The sequence below is a fragment of the Triticum urartu genome, chromosome 5, assembly GCF_003073215.2.
Source record: "Triticum urartu cultivar G1812 chromosome 5, Tu2.1, whole genome shotgun sequence".
Taxonomy (NCBI): Eukaryota; Viridiplantae; Streptophyta; class Magnoliopsida; order Poales; family Poaceae; genus Triticum; species Triticum urartu.
Genome location: NC_053026.1, coordinates 649,590,727 through 649,607,457, shown reverse-complemented (window position 1 = coordinate 649,607,457; position 16,731 = coordinate 649,590,727). Strand labels below are relative to the sequence as shown.

Below are 16,731 nucleotides of genomic sequence, written 5' to 3'. Positions count from 1 at the left end.
GGGCCCTCTCAGTAATACACATCATGATAAGCCTTGCAAACAATGTGACTAATGAGTTAGTTACGGGATGATGTATTACGGAACCAGTAAAGAGACTTGCCGGTAACGAGATTGAACTAGGTATGAAGATACCGACGATCGAATCTCGGGCAAGTAACATACCGATGATAAAGGGAATAACGTATGTTGTCATTATGGTACGATCAATAAAGATCTTCGTAGAATATGTGGGAACCAATATGAGCATCCAGGTTCCACTATTGGTTATTGACCGAATAGGTGTCTCAGTCATGTCTACATAGTTCTCGAACCCATAGGGTCTGCACGCTTAATGTTTGATGACGATTTTGTATTATATGAGTTATGTGATTTCGTGACCGAATATTGTTCGGAGTCCCGGATGAGATCACGGACATGACGAGGAGTCTCGAAATGGTCGAAAGGTAAATATTCATATATTGGACGATGATATTCAGACACCGGAAGTCTTCCGGGGGTATCGGGTACATATCGGGTCACCGGAAGGGGTTCCGGGCATCCCCCCGGCAACTACATGGGCCTAATGGGCCAAGAGGGGGACACACCAGCCCCTAAGGGGCTGATGCTCCCCATGTAGGCCGAAAATAAGGGGGGAACGAAAGAGGGGAAGAGAAAAAGGAAGGGGAGCAATTCGGCCTCCCCCTTCCTTCTCTTCTCCCTCCTCCTTCCTTCCCCCTTCGGACGGATATGGAAGGGGGGAGGCCGAATTGGGAGGCTGCCAAGTAGGATTCCTCCTACTTGGGGCACCCCCTTGGCTGCCTCTCCTCCCCCAACCTATATATATGAGGGGGGCACCGCTAGAACAGACAACAATGATTGTTAGCCGTGTGCGGCGCCCCCCTCCACAGTTCACGCCTCCAGTCATATTCACGTAGTGCTTAGGCGAAGCCCTGCGCGGATCATTTCACCATCACCGTCACCACGCCGTTGTGTTGACGGAACTGTCCCTCGACACTTTGCTGGATCAAGAGTTCGAGGGACGTCATCGAGCTGAACGTGTGCAGAACTCGAAGGTGCCATACATCCGGTGCTTGATCGGTCAGAACGAGAAGAAGTTCGACTACATCAACCACGTTGTCAAACGCTTCCGCTTTCGTTCTATGAGCGTACGTAGACACACTCTCCTCCTCTCGTTGCTATGCATCTCCTATAGATCTTGCGTGAGCGTAGGATAATTTTTTAAATTGCATGCTACGTTTCCCAACAGTTTACCCCCATGGTAGGTATAAATATTGATCAAGTCCTCCAAGTTGTACATCCGAGAGTTTCTGCGCAAATGAATGAACTGTTGCTCAAAGAATACACTGCACAATAGATCAAGAAGGCTATTGATGAAATGGGTGACCTCAAGGCCCCGGAGTGCGGATGAGATGCGAGTTATTTTTACAAGAGTTTTTGGAGTACGGTTGGAGATGCTGTGGTGCAAGAAGTGTTACATGTGTTGCGAGGTGGCAATATAAGGTATGGAATGAAATTGTTATTGTGCCCATCCCAAAGGTTCAGAACCCTGATCGGGTCAAAGATCGACGCTCTATTAGCCTCTGCAATGTTGTGTACAAATGTGTGTCCAAAGTCATTGCAAACCGCCTCAAGTTAATTCTGGATGATCTTATATCCCCCAACCAGAGTGCATTTGTCCCTAGAAGGCTTATATCAGATAACACCATTTTGACTTATGAGATGACACATTTCATGAGAAGAAAGAGAACAGGGAAGGAGGTGGACATGGCACTAAAACTAGACATGAGTAAGGCGTACGACCGGGTGGAGTGGCCGTTTTTGCAAGGGGTGATGAGGCGGATGGGCTTCACTAAGGAATTTGTGCAACTGGTGATGAAGTGTGCAACCATGGTATCGCGCCGGTTCCGGATAAATGGTGACATCTATGATGTGGTGGTACCGGGGAGAGGCCTAAGACAGGGGGACCCGATCTCGCCGTACTTATTTTCTCTTGTGTGCGGAGGGTTTCTCTGCCATGCTGAATAGAGCGGAGGAATTGGAGAAAATTAGGGGACTGAAGCTTGCGCCTTCTGTCCCAACACTAAATCATTTACTCTTCGCTAACAACTCCTTGTTAGTTATGGAGGCTAGTATCCAGAGTGTTGAAGTGATAAATCAAATCCTACAAGCTTACGAGGAAAGTTTCGGCCAGATGATCAATAGGGAAAAATCCTCAATATTTTTCAGTGCTAATGCTAGCCAAGTGTATAAGAACCTGATCTTGCAAGAACTCCAGTGGGGGGGCTGAAGCAAGTGGAGGCAAATATCTTGGTTTACCAATGTATGTTGGGAAGTCCAACAAGGCGTATTTTTCATGCATCAAGGATAATATCATCACCCGCCTACAAGATGATCTGGATAGATATCTCTCTACTGTCGGCAAAGAAATTTACATTAAAGCAGTTGCTCAAGCAATCCCCACATATGCTATGATGTGTTTTGATCTGACAAAGTCTCTCTATGATGAGATAAGCCAACTAATATGCAAGTAATGGTGAAATTGACTAAGTGAAGAGAATCGATGCATTGCATTGGCTGGGAAAGAATGACATTGCTGAAAAAGGAAGGGGCCTTAGGATTCCGAGATCTTCACTCGTTCAACTTAGCTATGCTCGCAAAACAAAGCTGGCGCATTATGCAGGCTCCAAACTCCTTATGTGCTCAAGTTCTCAGTGCTAAATATTTCCCCAATGGAAACATCCTTGAGGCCAAGCCGGTAACAGATATGAGCTATATCTGGAAAAGTGTACTCAAAGGATTACAAGTGCTAAAGGAGAGCCAGGCCGTATACACACCTCCATATGTGAGGTGTACGAGCTGTTCGTAGACGTACATAGCAGATCCGCCGGCCCATCAGACAAACTGGAGCATGTCCCCCCTCCATCCTGGCCCTGGCCCATTTATTATTTTATTATTATTTTAAGCTTCAAAAAATAAGTGGGTGAGGCAGTATCGAAAACCCAACCTGTTGGTTTATCTCTACCTACAGTAACCAACTAGGACAGCGCACCTGTTGTGCTTGGATTCTTCTTTTATTCGTCTTGTTGTGCATCTTATCAGTCTGTTTTCTTTTTTTGCCTTTTTTTCTTCGTTTTATTTTTCTTTATTTCTTCTTATTTTTCTATTTTATTTTTTTATTTTCTTAAATTCGTGAACATATTTTAAATCCCTGAACTTATCTTTTAAATCTGTGATCTTTTTTCATATAAATGAATATTTTTCAATATCGCAAACTTTTATCAATTTCAAGATTTCGTTTCAAAAATTTTAACTTTTTACAAATTATTTAATCTTTTTTTAAAGTCGATGAACTTTTTTGCATTTCACAAACTTTTATCAAATTCGTGAACTTTGTTTTGTCAAAATTGTGAACTTTTTTTATTTTGCGATTTTTTTTTCAAATTTGTGAACTTTTTGTCAAATTCTTAACCTTTTTCAAACTGATGAACTTTTTTCAATTCCAAAAACTTTTGTCACACCAGGAAGCTTGCATTGCGCGTCTCAGCTGACACATGTAAACATATATAGGATAACCTTCCCTAAAAATAATAGTTTAAGCCTTTTGAAAATTTGAAATTTCACATGAAGTGTATAGTACCTAATTCTTGGCATACATAATTTGAAATATCATTCTTCGTAAATCAATATTCCTTTCATGTACATTTCACCCAAACAATTTGAATACCTTCTTTACTCAAGAAAACAATATGAATACTCTTTTTATCACATCAGCCAAATTTAGAGTGCATGCTTTCTAATATGCTATCAATTTAGGAATAGACATAGTAGTTCATAACCAGGCTGATAGCAAGTCCATCACCCAATTCTCCTCTGCTAAAGCAAGGTTACTTGCAAATTGCAATGCAACACGTACTTGTACGTGAACGGTTGGATGAACTCGCATGACCTGACCCCAAGCAGAAACAGGGAAAAAAGAATCAGAGATTCATCTGAAAGTCCTAAGAAAACAATAGCACCCCAAAGACCATGTGCGACGAAGGGTGTTCAGGTAGGGTGAGAAGGATCCTTTTGAAAGCACGTTGATTTTCGACATCCGTCGAATGGCTCCAATTTTTTTCCACCAGCTTCTATCATAAATTCAAGGCATCATGCCAATTTTTTTGGATTTTTAACAAATTTTGCATTTTCTAGAGTTTTTTCAGTGACAAAAAGCTGATAAATGGGCGGACGTGTCACAACGTGCAAATAGTGTCGGAAGTTGTTCAAACCTGGCATGGATGTTTCATATATCCGTGTCAAGCTGTTGCAAGAAGTTGGGGTTATTCATCCATAGAAAAAAAACACCTATTGAGAGGAGTGGGCTAGACTGGGCCAAACGGGTGCATCGGTGTTTCTAATTAAGAATGCCTCTGCTATTTCCAATTTTTGGCATTATCAATCAACATGAACATTCTCCTATATCCTAACAATCTATTGAAATTAGTGAACAATTATGGAATTTCAAATTGTGTATGAAAATTTTATAAACTTGAACACTTTTTCTAAAATTGTGGACAAATTCCCAACAATTTATATTACCCACAAATTGCAAACATTTCTTAAATTTGTGAACAAAAATGTAAACTTGAATAGTGTTTTTAATTTCAGAATATTTTTAAAATTTGTGAACAATGTTTGAAAATATGAACATTTTTGGCATTACAAAAATATTTCAAATTTTTAGGTAGGTTTCAAAAAGGAGAAATCAAATTAAGGAAAAAAGAAAAAAACAGAAAAGAAAAAAAGCTTATGTTTTAGCGCAACTAGGCAATGCATCTTTCCTGTCGCGTGCCTGTTGGGCCTGCCCAGGCATTCATGGATTTGAAAAAAATCATGAATTTTAATAACAAATGCTCACGAATTTGAAAAAAAATCCCGGGCATTGGAAAAAGTTCATAAAGTTGAAAATAGTTCTTGGATGTGTAAAAACGTTCACAGATTTGAAAACGAAGTTCACGATATTAAAATAATATTTCTGAATTTGAAAAGTTCATGGATTTAAGAAAAGGTTCACGATTTAGAAACAGTTCGTGGTTTTTTTTTAAGAGAATTAAGATCAAAATAAAATTGAAAAATAAAAAGGAAAATGGGACAAACAAACCCCCCCCCCCCCAAATAAAACGACAATTTTTTTAAAAAAAATCATGTTTCGAAAGATGTTCAGAAATTGTTCGTGTTTCAAAATTTTGTTCACTTTCAAAGTAAAATTGCTCAAATTTCGTTCACAAATTCCAAAACTATTCGGTATTTTAAAATTGTTCGCATTTTTTAATAAAAGTTTCAGATTTTTTCAGCAAATATTTCATATATATGTACGCTACTGTGTTTTCTTATATATTTCTCGCTAGAATATAACACAAGTAGTAGTTGGTTGAAGTGGCTATTGGCATGTTTTGTCTAGTGGGAGGTCTTGAGTTCAAATCCTTATAATCTCAACCTTTTCCCTGTATTTTTAGGGTTGCCCTTCTATTGAACGTCGTAGCTTAATGGGCCGGCCCAGCACCTGTGCAATTTGTATACGACAGACGTAGACGTACTTTAACAAAAGACTAACTGCTAAAAAAACATTACGAAAAGACTATCCTGCCCTTTGTTATGAAGGGGTATGGAATAATCTGAGCCCTTGATGTGTTTAGGGGGTTGTACCGAAGCGGAAGTGGCTAAAGGAGAGACTTATATGGAGAATTGGGAATGGCAATTCAGTTAGGATCTGGGAAGATCTGTGGGTCCCAATAGGTGTGACTAGGCGCCCATGTTCTCATCAGGGCCAAGGTCTTCTTACCAAGGTCTAGGAATTAATTGACCCAACCATGAGTTCATGGGACAAGGCGTTAATTGAGAACTATTTCCATCCGGACGGTGTTACTATTATATTGAGCATCCCTATTTGTGAGCAAACAGAAGATTTTCTAGCTTGGCACTTTGACAGCAAGGGAGTGTTTTTAGTTAAGTCTGCGTATAGAGTTCATATCGACATGTTGCATCGTGAGACCACCAGACAGAGAGGGCAAAATTGAGGAGCAGAGACACATGACACTACAATTTATGAATCGCTGTGGAAGATCAACTGCCCACCGAGAGTGCACCACTTCCTTTGGAGGCTGGCACACAACAGTCATCCCATATATATGAACATCAGCAGGTGAGGAGTGGAGCTTGATACTCGATGTGCTGTATGTGGGCGACTTTTTGAAGATGGCGGGCATCAGTTCATTAAGTGCAAATTGGTGAAACAACGGTGGAGAGCTCTGCAACTGGAGGATGTCCGAATCAACCTGCCCTTTGTTATGAAGGGGTATGGAATAATCTGAGCCCTTGATGTGTTTAGGGGGTTGTACCGAAGCGGAAGTGGCTAAAGGAGAGACTTATATGGAGAATTGGGAATGGCAATTCAGTTAGGATCTGGGAAGATCTGTGGGTCCCAATAGGTGTGACTAGGCGCCCATGTTCTCATCAGGGCCAAGGTCTTCTTACCAAGGTCTTGGAATTAATTGACCCAACCATGAGTTCATGGGACAAGGCGTTAGTTGAGAACTATTTTCATCCGGACGGTGTTGCTATTATATTGAGCATCCCTATTTGTGAGCAAACAGAAGATTTTCTAGCTTGGCACTTTGACAGCAAGGGAGTGTTTTTAGTTAAGTCTGCGTATAGAGTTCATATCTATTAGAAATTTAGGGTTTGCGGTCTACCCCCTAATTCCTCTGCGCTTATCCGTGGTGCCGCTCACAATTCGCATATCTGAGGCTAGGGGGTAGGGACCTTCTTATACTGTCTTTCCAAAGAGTCCACCTCTTATACAGATAAGATTCCTAGTCTTTTCAACTAGTTTTCCGGAATAGAGTCCAGATCAAATTACCAACCACGATCATATTTGTCTGTTTAACGGATTCTACCCGTTTTGTCCCCGGAGCACGCGCTTGTGAGCAACGCGCCATAATAGAGTGTAAATTCCTATAATTATGTAGATCAACATTAGGGATGTAATCTAACTATATGATCGAGCTCCTTCCAATCATCAGTGTACCTGGGTAGTCTTTCCAATATAAATATTATTTTGCATTCCACTGACAATCGACCAGCTTCCTTAAGCATATAACTTAAGTACGTTCCAGCAAGTGATAATTCCACGATAATCATGTAAAGTAATTCCATGCATAAATACATGTATAATTCCATAATGAGGTATTCCGAATATTAGTAATTCCTAGTAATTTGAATATAGTTGTAGGACACATAATTCCAACATCTCCCACTTGTCCCAAACGACCATTCAAATATTCGTAAATCCATAGCCTTAACATGCTTGCCAAATACCTCCTGACTAAGAGGCTTAGTCAAGGGATCAACAATCATATTAACACAATGTTGAAAAAACCACAAAAATATAAATATGGTGATACTTCCCTTCAATATGTTTCCTTGCTGTGACACTTAAGATCACAAGAGACCTTAAGTTTCCGCCTAATTATTCCAGCATAGCTGTCCTAGGCGCCTCGAGTGTTATTTCCTCGAGTGTAATTCCACCTTTGTAGGCACCTTGAGTATTTTGTTTCCTCAAGTGAAATTCCGCATCAATTAATTTACATCACATAAATAATATGATTAATTCCACATCGAGTCAAGTATAAGATAAACACATTGAATAAATTTTCAAAACCACATAAATATCAAATCCAATCAGTAAATGAAGTTCCATAATTTACCATGTTTTGAAAGAAATTCCTGACTTCGGTCAGTGAACCTGCACCATATTAGTACTATATAAAAAATTGAATATGCGTACCTGGACTTATTTCTCATCTTGTAACTAGAGTAATAGCTTCCTCAACGTGTGTACCATTAATATAAATTTCAGAATAAGTGACAGGTTGTGATGCACTTTCCACAGTCTTATATGATGTGTGAGATTCCCTTAGCTGCTCGTCTTTCATTCCACTACTTGAATGCAGCATAAATTCCGGTAGCTAAGGTATGATAATACAATGAAGATACATACGAATTCCAATACCATTTATTATTCTATTTTCCTTGAGAGTTCAAATATAATTCCTCACTGAGTATGATTCCCTTTATCAAAGGTATTTTAATAGATTTGCAATTTTCCATAGAGAAACACTTCAACATATTTTCTATGTATTTTCACTCGTAAAACATAGGATGATTAAAATGTTCCTTTCATATGAAAGTTAAAAGATGACCAAGCTTTCACTTCCATCAATGTGACTTTATCATTACAAACAACAAAACAATGTTAACGTATACAATAATAATGCAAAATACTTTACACTTACATTTGTAGATGGCCGCCTTGCTTCATTTAGAAAACCATATGACCTGCTATTCCATTGATGTGAAGCTTGTTATAAGACCATACATTCATATACTGAATTAGCAAACCATGTCTTTAGTTCCTCTTTCCCAAATTCCAGGAGAGAGAGTTTCCACAAAGTATATTTCCCTTTGTGCAAATAAAAACAATGGGATTGCGGTTATTTGGTATGATATTAAGTTCCCAAACAATGTTCTTCCTCATTTGAGTTTATTCCTTCCCGCAATTCTTCCACCCATAGTTGACATTGATGAAAAAAAAACTTCTTAAGAGAATTTAGTGATTCCTCTAAAATTTAGAGTGACTTCCCCCAAAAACACATAACAATTTTCAAGAGATGACATTCCAAGTTAATTCCTCCCACTTATCCTAAGCATGTTAGTGCCCGGAGTTCCACTTGTAGTTTCCTTTGGGGTCAAGGTTATACTATAGTATGATTGCCAATAATTCCACCATTATCCATAAAATAATTGTGCTCCTATTTTCCACCAATATTCCTTTTCCAAATAACTAGGGAAACACCCTTTGAACCACTAGAATAACCATTAAAAAAATCCTGGTGTGCGCTTTGTAATAACTAAGAATTTCATGCCAAAATAGAAGATTTCCTTCCAGTCAAGTGACTGTGCTAGATGGATAATGATATCAACAAATGACAGTATGCGACGCTTCTTTCCAAAGAAACAAGGGAGTATACAAGACAGTCAATTCCTCCATTCAATTGTGGAGTGCGCGGTATATTACAATGGTGAATAGTTCCATGCTCTTTACAAACAAACGATATATTCCTGAAGTGTAATTCCCCCACCAATCAGGGGAAAACTATGATATTATTTAGTCAACTGATTTTTCCACTTCAGTATAACATGTGACCAGCACAATAAAACCTTCCGACTTGTATAATAAAATATAAGCATAACCATATAAAAGTGTAATCATCGAAGAGTGAGATGAAATAAATAATCTGACCTCTAGTGGGAGTGTCCAAACAATACCATAAGTATATCAGAAAAAAAAATGTTGTGAAACTTTTATTTCCTTCCACCTTAATAAAAAAAGGTGTATTAAAAAAATTATATATGGTTCACATGTACCATAGTCCTCCCACTAAAGTTTAAAATTCCAGAATTAGTAAACCACTTAATCATGTTCCAAGATATGTGACCAAGTCGTACATGTCATAAATATTCTGATTCCAAGCATGTGTTCCTATTTTGGTATTCCTCCAGGTGGAGTTATCTTCCCCAAATAAATAGTTTGGGTTGCCAACATTCATTGGACCATCAACAAAGAAGAGACCATTGTGCGAAACTCCATAATGCACTAATTTTACCATTGAGCAATATTTCCACTCTTCCTTTTCTGAATAGTAATTCCAAGATAGAACAATAAATCAAATACCTTCTCACTGAAGTTACATAGAGTGTCCTATAATAGTATTGGTGTTCCTCCTCAAGGGAGTTTAATGGCAAAATTTCCAATTCCAAAGTGTATAAGATTTAGCAACAATGAAAAAACACATAAATATATATAATTTCCTTTGGAACTGTTATACAACGTTAAAGTTGTCGTTGCATTCCAACAATATAAGATGTATATAAACAAACACCATAATCCAACTATTTTTTTTAAATAGCCACAAATAAATTATCATTAAGCATACCGACAAATGAAGAGCAAATTTCCTTGTCCTCGGCACTCTCTTCTTCCTCCACAGATAAGTGGTGCTCAATAATAATACTTCTTTAAAATCCCTTTCCTGGTTATGTGTAATATTCCGGACAAAATTTCCACCATAGCAATTTTCACTATTTAATTATTTGCTTGCTGCAGTCCATCCACGCATTTATAATCAGGAGTCCTCCTAAATTTCTTCCAAGGAGTAGAAGTCATTTCCGTGCTATGGTTTACATGCAGTGAATTAGCAACCAAACAAGTTAGTCTGTTAATCAATAATTAAATACAACAAACTAATAATAGATATACTAGTTAACATTGTAATTAGCATCCCTTCCCTCATAGCACGCGCTTCCGCACAGGTGCATGTGGTTCAGGCCAGCATATGTGCACTTGGCATCAATTTTGAGCATGTTTCCTTAGCTCCGTGTGAGTAAAAACTTCCTCGATTTGGAGAATTTGATTTCCTCCTATCCGCAGCAAGTGGATGCTTCGGTAGACTAGTTGTGGATAGCCCCAATATAGACTAGACCAACTTCGAGCTCGGGAGTCAAGGCGGACGTAGCGGGATGCTCATCTGGGGCGCTGGAGTGCGGCGTTCTGGAGGTCGCCAGAGGGACGGCGATTTGGTGAGGCCGCGGATGAACATGGTGCAGCGGAAACTGATTTTCCCATGGATTGACGTGAAGGCCAAATAATGATGACGGTGTAGGACAGAAGAATCATGCAAGCCTTGCTAGTATTACTCGATCCGTGTGCACACGAGAAAACATACTTGATTTTCAGGATCGGACGAACCCTGGCTACATCCGGCGGCTTGGTGCTTGCAAGTTGCAAGATGCAACACAAGAGCACGTGGGATCCCGTAACAGCAAAAAGTAGCCTCCAAGTTGATTGATCCGTACACATTGTTGATTGATGCACAACCTTGACAAGGACGGGGACATGGCACTTCCATTGTTGATTAGGCATAGAAAAAGCAACTCCAGCACTGCTAATCCATGACGCGTACGCGACACTGATGTGACCGTGACGCTAGATCACGTGAAAACGCTTTTCCTTCCTCGATTCATCTGGCAAAAAAGTTGCAGGGATTAAACGGCGACCTAATTTCTTCCTTCCGTGCCACACGCGTGAATTAGAGCACGATTATCTTCCTCAGCCGGCCTGCCGTAAAATTCACCAGCGACATTAATCTAGCAAACAGAAGTGCGGACGCTGGCAGATCTGACTGTGCAGACTTTAGCAGAATCGATCGCGGCCGGCGGCGGCAGAGGTTCCGGCGAACTAGAGGCCATACATCAAACCTTGCTCATGATACCAATGTTAGAAATTTAAGGTTTGCGGTTTATCCCCTAATTTTTCTGCGCTTATTCGTGGTGCCGCTTACAATTCGCATATCTGAGGCTAGGGGATAGGGACCTTCTTATACTGTTTTCCAAAGAGTCCACCTCTTATACAGATAAGATTCCTAGTCTTTTCAACTAGTTTTTCGGGATAGAGTCCAGATCAAATTACCAACCACGATCATATTTGTCTGTTTAACGGATTCTACCCGTTTTGTCCCCGGAGCACGCACTTGTGAGCAACGCGCCATAATAGAGTGTAAATTCCTCTAATTATGTAGATCAACATTAGGGCTGTAATCTAACTATATGATCTAACTCCTTCCAATCATCAGTGTACCCGGATAGTCTTTCCAATATAAATATTATATTGCATTCCACTGACAATCGACCAGCTTCTTAAGCATATAACTTAAGTACGTTCCAGCAAGTGATAATTCCACAATAATCATGTAAATTAATTCCATGCATAAATACATGTATAATTCCATAATGAGGTATTCCGAATATTAGTAATTCCTAGTAATTTGAATATAGTTGTAGGACACATAATTCCAACAATATCGACATGTTGCACCGCGAGGCCACTAGACAGAGAGGGCAAAATTGAGGAGCAGAGACACATGACGCTGCAATTTATGAATCGTTGTGGAAGATCAAGTGCCCACCGAGAGTGCACCACTTCCTTTGGAGGCTGGCGTACAACAGTCATCCCATATATATGAACATCAGCAGGTGAGGAGTGGAGCTTGATACTCGATGTGCTGTATGTGGGCGACTTTTTGAAGATGGCGGGCATCTGTTCATTAAGTGCAAATTGGTAAAACAACGGTGGCGAGCTCTGCAACTGGAGGATGTCCGAATCAACCTGCCCTTTGTTATGAAGGGGTATGGAATAATCTGAGCCCTTGATGTGTTTAGGGGGTTGTACCGAAGCGGAAGTGGCTAAAGGAGAGACTTATATGGAGAATTGGGAATGGCAATTCAGTTAGGATCTGGGAAGATCTGTGGGTCCCAATAGGTGTGACTAGGCGCCCATGTTCTCATCAGGGCCAAGGTCTTCTTACCAAGGTCTTGGAATTAATTGACCCAACCATGAGTTCATGGGACAAGGCGTTAGTTGAGAACTATTTCCATCCGGACGGTGTTGCTATTTTATTGAGCATCCCTATTTGTGAGAAAACAGAAGATTTTCTAGCTTGGCACTTTGACAGCAAAGGAGTGTTTTTAATTAAGTCTGCGTATAGAGTTCATATCGACATGTTGCATCGTGAGACCACCAGATAGAGAGGGCAAAATTGAGGAGCAGAGACACATGACACTGCAATTTATGAATCGCTGTGGAAGATCAAGTGCCCACGGAGAGTGCACCACTTCTTTTGGAGGCTGGCACACAACAGTCATCCCATATATATGAACATCAGCAGGTGAGGAGTGGAGTTTGATACTCGATGTGCTGTATGTGGGCGACTTTTTGAAGATGGCGGCCATCTGTTCATTAAGTGCAAATTGGTAAAACAACGGTGGCAAGCTCTGCAACTGGAGGATGTCCGAATCAACCTCTCCCAGCTTGGATCAGCAAAGGAAGTCATTCAGACTATTCTCAGGTTGTCGGAGGGAAAAGAACTCATGAACATAGCACTGTTGTGGTTATGGTGGTCTGAAAGGAACAAATGCAATCATGGGGAGACATTTGGGAGTTGCTGAATTCCAACACCAAGCACAACATCATGTTGATGAACAGATAACAATTCTGAACCCGCCACCGGCAACCTGTGCGGCCACCCGGGGATTATGGAAAGCACCTCCACTGGACATGGCAAATATTAATTGTGACGCGGCCTTCTCCGCTGAGTCGGGAAGAGGTGGTTGGAGATTCATTTGTAGAAATGAAGATGGTGAACCTCAGTTTGCCGTGGCTGGTTCCGCGTATGGTCTGTCCGATGTACCGCATGCTAAAACAGTAGTTCTTCTAAAGGTGATTACCTTTGCAGAAGAGTTAGATGTCGGCACAACAATGGTTGAAACTGGTAGCCTGGTGGTGCTCCATCATGCGGTTACTTCTGATGCTTATGACTTTACGCCACTAGCAAACCTTTTCAAGATGATCAAGCTCAAACTTGAAACTCAATTTATCCATATGTGTGCTGTTCATGTAATCATGTCCATCGTGAATGTAACAAGCCAGCACAGTAGTTCTTCTAAAGGTGATTACCTTGTAACAAGCCAGCACATGATCTCAAAAGGAAAAGTAAAGAAAAAAACTTGCGTGGATCCATCACACAAATACTGCTACCGCAAGATCTGAAAACAGAACATGTGGTTTATTTGTGTGAATCGCTGCCCTCTTATTCTTAAATTAATTAATGCATGCATGCATGCTGCATGCGACCAGAGCCGGCTATACTAATTTCCTGCAGCCATGAGGCCGAGACACTCGGCGGTGAGAGGCTTGAAGATGCGCTGCTCATCGGAGTCGAGCGCTGCGGCGAGCTTCGGCCAAACGGACATGCCGAAGATCCAGGAACCACCACCACCACCGTCACCCCCCGGACGCGCCATGATCTTCACGAAGCCGGAGCACAGCCTCCCGCAGTCTACCCACGTAGGCATCGCTACGGCGGCGTGCCCGAATCCGAAGTCCGTGTCGACGCTGAAGGACGCGAACGACGTCACGCCCATCGCCGGGCTGCCCAGCCCGACGGTCGCCGTCTCCACGAACTTGACCGCAGCCTTGCCATTGCCCTTGCCCTTGTGCTCCTCCACCCAGTCCACCAGCTCCTGGAAGTGCTCGTCGGTGGCCGTCGACCTGATGGACTTGCGCACCATCGACGCGATCTCTGGGAGCGGCCGCCGCTGGATCGCGTCCACGCTCGCCTCCGCCACCGCGAACGTCGTGACGTTGCCGACGTAGTTGCGCATGGCTTCCTCCGGCGCGGTTGTGACACGCCGTCGCCCGTTCACCCACCAGCCCATGCGGCAACTCTCGTCCGACGAGCCCACGGTGGCGGCGAACACCTTCCACAGGTACGCAGACACCGCCTCGACGCGGCTCGCGCCGCGCTCCCCGTCGGCGCTCGCCTGCGCGCGCAGCATGGCGAGGTCCCGCTCCTCGACGTAGTAGGTGCGGCCGAGCAAGGAGCCCCCGGCCGTGAGGGCGTTGACGAGACGCTCGCTCACCAGCGGCAAGAACAGATCGCCAACCGAAGGGCCGTGCGACGGCGCGGCACGAGGGCGGAAGACAGAGCGGTCGTAGTTCGGGGCGGCGACGATCGTCCCGGACCGCGCGAGCTCAGACCACGCGTCAACGATCATGCACAGGGCGCACCCGTCCGCGAGGCCGTGGTTCGTGCTCCAGGACACAACGAACCCTCCACAGGAGAACGAAACGAGCTGCACCGACAGCGCGACGTCCGCGGCATACTGGACAGGGACGCCGACCCTCACCAGGGACGCGTCCAGGTCGCCGAAGTCCAGGCTGCCCAGCGCCAGGCCGACCTCACCGACGACGAGCTCCGCGCCCTGGTTGTCACAGTGCACCTCCGGGAGCCCTGAGCGCGGGTTGGCCACGATGCGGCCGGCGAGGGGGAAGAAGTGGTCGAGCAGGAACGGCAGCTTGGCCTCGAAGGCGGCGACGACGTCGACGAAGCCACCACCGGTCGAGGGCCTGCGGTAGGCGCAGACCATCGAGAGCGGCATGGGGTAATACAGCAGGTCGAGGTTGGAGACGGGAAGCACGGCGCCGGGCCGCGTGACGGAGGCCTTGACGGTGCTCCTGCGAACCACGCGGACGCGCGAAGAATCGTTTGCCATTTCTGTTTGCCGCTTGCTACAAACTGAGCTGCTCTGAGATACGCTTTGCCTTTCCTGCCCTGAACTTATACAAGTGTTGCAGTAGAAGTTGACCTTGAAAATTCCAAAGTCAGCGCGGAATCTTTTGTACTGGCTGGAGCAGCGCTTTGGATGCCAAAATGATAATATACACAAATATATGATCAGATTGAAGATGCATTTTTTAACACAATAGAACAGATGCTTACATGCATGCACATATATTCAACCCTATGAGCACCTTGAAGATACTGAGCCGGCACAATATCTTAAGATTGACGAAGTCATCTGTAGAAAAAAAATGCATCTTTTAAATGTTTTTACAGTGATCGGTGCGGAATCTCTTTTACTTGCCAGGGCAGCCTTGGATAACATGATTCCATGCCAATATGTATGTATATGTCACTGGTTCTTTTTAATGTTTTTTTTACAGTCATCAGCAACATCACTTGTCACCCAGCAAAAAAAAGTAACATCATCACCCGTCATGCGAAGGAACACTCCACACAAAGAATCATCAGATTTTTCTTGGCGAGAAAATTTCCGATCTATTCATCTTCGATCATGTCATTACAACGAATACCAGAATTAATAGAAATTACATCTACTCCCTCCGTTCCATATTACTTGTCGCTGATTTTGTACAATGTACTAAATCAATGACGAGTAATATGGAACGGAGGGAGTAGATCCGTAGATCACGTAGCGACGACTACCAGCACTGAAGCGAACCGAAGGCGCGCCGCCGTCATCGCCCCTCAATTAACATAAAAACAAAACTTAGAGATATAATGAACCACCTATTAGGGTCTCTTCTAACATGCACCACCTTGGAATTCCACAACAAATTCTCAACTCTAAGCACCACTTTTCAAATCAACTTCGAGAGACCTCTCAAGCCCATTATCGGAGAGTAAATAATGGTGGACAGAAAGGAAGTCCGTCTCCAAACATAGAAACGGCAATGTATATATAGAATAGACGTGCAATACCCAATCAAAGCTCCTTTTCCTCCACGCCGTGAAAAACATGGACAAAATATCGGGTTGCTCTACATGCTGCATAAGAAAACAAATATGTTGTTTCATTGGCACCTGCAGTCGCTCTACCGAATAAGGCTACTGATTTGCTTGCGCCGTATATGTGATGTTGTTGGCAGGTGATCTTTCTTTCTGTGCTTGCCTACATAGCACCACGTTTATCTAGTTTGTTGGCTTGTTATTCATTGAGTTTAATTTCTAGATTTATTGGCAATTGAGCCTTATTTTGTATGTTTTTGCATTTATTATGTTTTAGGAATGTTATGAGGTATTCTTGGGTTGGTTATAGGTGCCAGGAAAAAAATTGTCCAGGGGTTTGCTTCAATCTTGGTTCCGCCACTAGCTACATTTATCTGTAGTCTAGTGGTTGGGGTGCGCCCCAGGCACACCTCTTGAGGTGGGATTGTGCGCTCTAATCTTGTCTACACAGAGCAAGGCAACTAGTTGGGTTCCTAACCTAAGCTTG

General features: G+C 42.6%; 1 protein-coding gene across 1 annotated transcript; it reads right to left on the bottom strand.

The window, feature by feature from the left end:
* Positions 1 to 13,699: 13,699 nt before the first annotated feature.
* On the bottom strand, positions 13,700 to 15,229 carry LOC125506479 (coniferyl alcohol acyltransferase-like). The gene has a single exon (XM_048671285.1). The coding sequence runs from the start codon at positions 15,205 to 15,207 to the stop codon at positions 13,801 to 13,803; it is 1,407 nt and encodes a 468-aa protein (XP_048527242.1). The 5' UTR covers positions 15,208 to 15,229; the 3' UTR covers positions 13,700 to 13,800.
* Positions 15,230 to 16,731: the final 1,502 nt, after the last annotated feature.

Bases quoted from the DNA above. Each gene is read 5' to 3' on its own strand.
- LOC125506479 (XM_048671285.1), bottom strand. From the start codon at position 15,207: ATGGCAAACGATTCTTCGCGCGTCCGCGTGGTTCGCAGGAGCACCGTC.